This window comes from Epinephelus lanceolatus, chromosome 9 (assembly GCF_041903045.1).
Source record: "Epinephelus lanceolatus isolate andai-2023 chromosome 9, ASM4190304v1, whole genome shotgun sequence".
NCBI classification, from domain to species: Eukaryota; Metazoa; Chordata; class Actinopteri; order Perciformes; family Serranidae; genus Epinephelus; species Epinephelus lanceolatus.
In genome coordinates, this window is record NC_135742.1 from 586,736 (window position 1) to 592,500 (window position 5,765).

The window sequence follows — 5,765 nt, forward strand, 5'->3', positions numbered from 1 at the left end:
TCCTGACACTACAGATACTCCTGATACTACAGATACTCCTGATACTACAGATACTCCTGACACTACAGATACTCCTGATACTACAGATACTACTGATACTACAGATACTCCTGACACTACAGATACTCCTGATACTACAGATACTACTGACACTACAGATACTCCTGATACTACAGATACTACTGATACTACAGATACTCCTGACACTACAGATACTCCTGATACTACAGATACTACTGATACTACAGATACTCCTGACACTACAGATACTCCTGATACTACAGATACTACTGATACTACAGATACTCCTGACACTACAGATACTCCTGATACTACAGATACTACTGATACTACAGATACTCCTGACACTACAGATACTCCTGATACTACAGATACTACAGATACTACTGACACTACAGATACTCCTGACACTACAGATACTACAGATACTCCTGACACTACAGATACTCCTGACACTACAGATACTCCTGATACTACAGATACTACTGATACTACAGATACTCCTGACACTACAGATACTCCTGATACTACAGATACTACTGACACTACAGATACTCCTGATACTACAGATACTCCTGACACTACAGATACTCCTGATACTACAGATACTACTGATACTACAGATACTCCTGACACTACAGATACTACTGACACTACAGTTACTCCTGACACTACAGTTACTTCTGACACTACAGATACTACTGACACTACAGTTACTCCTGATACTACAGATACTCCTGACACTACAGATACTCCTGACACTACAGATACTCTTGACACTACAGTTACTTCTGACACTACAGATACTACTGACACTACAGTTACTCCTGATACTACAGATACTCCTGACACTACAGATACTCCTGACACTACAGTTACTCCTGACACTACAGATACTCCTGACACTACAGATACTCCTGACACTACAGTTACTCCTGACACTACAGATACTCCTGACACTACAGTTACTCCTGACACTACAGATACTCCTGACACTACAGTTACTCCTGACACTACAGATACTCCTGACACTACAGATACTCCTGACACTACAGTTACTCCTGACACTACAGATACGACTGACACTACAGTTACTCCTGACACTACAGATACTCCTGACACTACAGATACTACTGACACTACAGTTACTGTCACTACTGACACTGAGCAGTGTCAGTACTTTCAGCAGTGTCAGTAGTGTCAGCAGTGTCAGTAATGTCAGTAGTGTCAGTACTTTCAGTAGTGTCAGTACTTTCAGCAGTGTCAGTACTTTCAGTAGTGTCAGTAGTGTCAGCAGTCCTGTGTACCTTGCTGTTGTATAAGGGAGATCTCAGTCAATCAAATTTCAAACTGAAGGGAATCTAATGATATTTTATTAATGAATATTAACAGAGACAGTGAGTGTGTTGTCTCTTCTGCTTCTCCTCAGTGTTACTCTGTTCTTACTGTGTTTGACTGTGTCCACTCAGCTCTGGGTTCTCTAATGCCAATATCACACTCGAGTCACATGATCTAAGTTTTTGACTTTAATCAAACAGAAATGCAGCTGACTCTGACTTTAACACCAGTGACTCGTGACTTCACTCGGACTTGAGCCCAAAGCCCTTTTTAACAGGAAGTTACTCTGTGTGTGTGTGTGTGTGTGTGTGTGTGTGTGTGTGTGTGTGTGTGTGCGCGCGTGCACGCGTCCACAGACATGTCAGTGTCTCTGTCCGCAGAGAGGGACAGGATCCAGAGACAGGTGGAGGAGCTGGAACAGATTCTGTCTGCAACAAACACTGAACAGGAACTGCTGAGCAGTGAGACAGGTACCTGTCAGTCTCTGTCCACCTGTCTGTCTGTCTGTCCACCTGTCTGTCTGTCTCTCTCTCTCTCTCTAACAGTGGTCTTGTGTCTCTGCTTAGGTGATGAATCAGATGATGATGACTCACAGGAAGAGGGGAGACAGGTAACACAGACGCTCATTAGTTACCATGGCAACATGTCTGAATAAACTACTTCCTCTGAGTCAAAAACAAGACTGATGTCAACATTAATGACAACTAATTATAATAGTAATAATAATAATAATAATAATAACAATATTATTAATAATAACTGCAGGTCAGTGTGTAGGCCAGTCTGCAGGTCAGTGTGTAGGTCAGTCTGTAGGTCAATGTGTAGGTCAGTCTGCAGATCAGTGTATAGGTCAGTCTGCAGATCAGTGTGTAGGTCAGTCTGCAGGTCAGTGTGTAGGCCAGTCTGCAGGTCAGTGTGTAGGTCAGTCTGTAGGTCAATGTGTAGGTCAGTCTGCAGATCAGTGTGTAGGTCAGTCTGCAGATCAGTGTGTAGGTCAGTCTGCAGGTCAGTGTGTAGGCCAGTCTGCAGGTCAGTCTGTAGGTCAATGTGTAGGTCAGTCTGCAGATCAGTGTGTAGGTCAGTCTGTAGGTCAGTGTGTAGGCCAGTCTGCAGGTCAGTGTGTAGGTCAGTCTGTAGGTCAATGTGTAGGTCAGTCTGCAGATCAGTGTGTAGTTCAGTCTGTAGGTCAGTGTGTAGGCCAGTCTGCAGGTCAGTGTGTAGGCCAGTCTGCAGGTCAGTGTGTAGGTCAGTCTGTAGGTCAATGTGTAGGTCAGTCTGCAGGTCAGTATGTAGTTCAGTCCGTAGGTCAGTGTGTAGGTCAGTATGTAGTTCAGTCCGTAGGTCAGTGTGTAGGTCAGTCTGCAGGTCAGTGTGTTTGTCAGTCTGCAGATCAGTGTGTAGGTCAGTCTGTAGGTCAGTCTGCAGGTCTGTGTGTAGGTCAGTCTGCAGGTCTGTGTGTAGGTCAGTCTGCATGTCTGTGTGTAGGTCAGTCTGCAGGTCAGTGTGTAGGTCAGTCTGCAGGTCAGTGTGTAGGTCAGTCTGCAGGTCTGTGTGTAGGTCAGTCTGCAGGTCTGTGTTTAGGTCAGTCTGCAGGTCAGTGTGTAGGTCAGTCTGCAGGTCTGTGTGTAGGTCAGTCTGCAGGTCTGTGTTTAGGTCAGTCTGCATGTCTGTGTGTAGGTCAGTCTGCAGGTCAGTGTGTAGGTCAGTCTGCAGGTCTGTGTTTAGGTCAGTCTGCATGTCTGTGTGTAGGTCAGTCTGCATGTCTGTGTGTAGGTCAGTCTGCATGTCTGTGTGTAGGTCAGTCTGCAGGTCAGTGTGTAGGTCAGTCTGCAGGTCTGTGTGTAGGTCAGTCTGCAGGTCAGTGTGTAGGTCAGTCTGCAGGTCAGTGTGTAGGTCAGTCTGCAGGTCAGTGTGTAGGTCAGTCTGCATGTCTGTGTGTAGGTCAGTCTGCAGGTCAGTGTGTAGGTCAGTCTGCAGGTCTGTGTGTAGGTCAGTCTGCAGGTCAGTGTGTAGGTCAGTCTGCAGGTCTGTGTGTAGGTCAGTCTGCAGGTCAGTGTGTAGCTCAGTTTGTAGGTCTGTGTGTAGGTCAGTCTGCAGGTCAGTGTGTAGGTCAGTCTGCAGGTCAGTGTGTAGCTCAGTTTGTAGGTCTGTGTGTAGTCTGACCATCACTCAACAGTGTGTGTGTGTGTGTGTGTGTGTGTTCAGTCTGCAGCAGGTCTGTTGGCTCAGAGAGAGAAGATCCAGAAGGAGATCCAGAACTTGGAGAACGTCCTTGGACCACAGAGTCCTACCTGTCTGTCAGGTACCTGTCTGTCCCTGTCTGTCCCTGTGTGTGTGTGTGTGTGTGTGTGTGTGTCTGTCTGTCTGTCTGTCTGTCTGTCTCCATTAACAATGATCCACATGACTGATTGTTGTGTGTTTCTGTTCAGATGATGATGATGATGATGTCAGCAGCAGCAGTGAGGAGGTCAGTAACATCTGAACATCACAGACACAGTCTTCTATTGTCAGCTTGTCCTGACACATTTAACAACCAACTTTATCTATATTTATGTTTTTATTTTATTTATACCTGCATTTAAAACCAGCACCCCTGTCTGTTGGTGTATGAAGTGAATTTAACTCTCTAACATGTCTTCAGATAACTCGTCTGTCAAAAACCAAACAGTCCACTGATTCAAAGAATGAATAGATTAATATCTGAATATAAGACTGTTGCTTTTACTAATTACTCTGTCTGTCGTCTGTCTGTCGTCTGTCTGTCTCCTCAGAGTGAGCTGGGTCTGTCTATGTCAGCAGAATCATGTCTACAGATGAACCTGGTCTACCAGCAGGTCGTTCAAGAGACACTGGACCAGCTGGAGACACTACTGACACACAACCACAAACTGCAGGTCAGTACTGATACACAATCACAGACTGCAGGTCAGTACTGACACACAACCACAAACTGCAGGTCAGTACTGATACACAATCACAGACTGCAGGTCAGTACTGACACACAACCACAAACTGCAGGTCAGTACTGACACACAACCACAGACTGCAGGTCAGTACTGATACACAGTCACAAACTGCAGGTCAGTACTGATACACAGTCACAAACTGCAGGTCAGTACTGACACGCAATCACAGACTGCAGGTCAGTACTGACACGCAATCACAAACTGCAGGTCAGTACTGACACACAGTCACAGACTGCAGGTCAGTACTAACACGCAATCACAAACTGCAGGTCAGTACTGATACACAATCACAGACTGCAGGTCAGTACTGATACACAATCACAGACTGCAGGTCAGTACTGACACACAGTCACAGACTGCAGGTCAGTACTGACACACAATCACAAACTGCAGGTCAGTACTGACACGCAATCACAAACTGCAGGTCAGTACTGACACGCAATCACAAACTGCAGGTCAGTACTGACACACAATCACAAACTGCAGGTCAGTACTGACACGCAATCACAAACTGCAGGTCAGTACTGACACACAATCACAAACTGCAGGTCAGTACTGATGATCTGTCACGTCTCTGTCTGTAGAAGGAGCTTCTGTCTCAGCTGTCTGGACCAATCAAAGAGTCTTCTAGTGAACAGCCCGCCCCCTCCTCCTTCCAGCAGCCAATCGGCATGTACCTGGGCCGCTTCCTCAAACCGTACTTCAAGGACAAACTGACAGGACTGGTGAGAATCACAGACAGATATAATCACAGACCTGTGATCTTTTCGGTGTCGCTCTGCTCTGTGTAACCACAGTCTCTGTTGACAGCTGACCAATGAGACGCTGTACTTGTCTGTCTTCAGGGTCCTCCAGCCAATCAGGAGACGAAGGAGAAGGCCAGCAGGTTGACCGGCTGTCTGGACGACAAGAAGCTGAAAATGAAACGATGTGAGAATAAAAACAAACAGATCATTAAACTCTGTTGATCACAGAGGAAGTGACATCACATCAGAGTGTCAGCTGATCTGTAGCTGAGGGACATTCAGGGTCCTCACTTCAATTCACACCTGACAGACTAACACACTCTGCACTTGTATAACACCTGTCACATGTCACCTGTCTCACACACTGATGACTGAACATACAGCGGCCATTTGTTTTCCACCTGCAGATTATTTCCCCAGAGGATAACCTCGTCTCTCTGTCTCTGTGTGTCTCTGTCTGTCTCTGTGTCTCTGTCTGTGTGTCTCTGTCTGTCTCTGTGTGTCTCTGTCTGTCTCTGTGTCTCTGTCTGTCTGTCTCTGTCTGTCTCTGTGTGTCTCTGTGTCTCTGTCTGTCTCTGTCTGTCTCTGTGTCTCTGTCTGTCTCTGTCTGTCTCTGTGTCTCTGTCTGTCTGTCTCTGTCTGTCTCTGTGTCTCTGTCTGTCTGTCTCTGTCTGTCTCTGTCTGTCTCTGTGTC

General features: G+C 46.2%; 1 protein-coding gene across 1 annotated transcript in view; it reads left to right on the forward strand.

Annotated features, from left to right (window-relative positions):
* The first annotated feature begins 1,717 nt into the window (after nucleotides 1–1,717).
* The window catches only part of snapc4 (small nuclear RNA activating complex, polypeptide 4), a 20,884-nt gene continuing 16,836 nt past the window's right edge, over nucleotides 1,718–5,765 (forward strand). Inside the window, exons 1-6 of the mRNA XM_078171059.1 lie at nucleotides 1,718–1,829; nucleotides 1,926–1,969; nucleotides 3,565–3,687; nucleotides 4,131–4,253; nucleotides 4,910–5,050; nucleotides 5,171–5,255. Coding sequence (XP_078027185.1) covers nucleotides 1,718–1,829; nucleotides 1,926–1,969; nucleotides 3,565–3,687; nucleotides 4,131–4,253; nucleotides 4,910–5,050; nucleotides 5,171–5,255 — 628 coding nt within the window. The remainder of the gene's footprint in view (nucleotides 1,830–1,925; nucleotides 1,970–3,564; nucleotides 3,688–4,130; nucleotides 4,254–4,909; nucleotides 5,051–5,170; nucleotides 5,256–5,765) is intronic.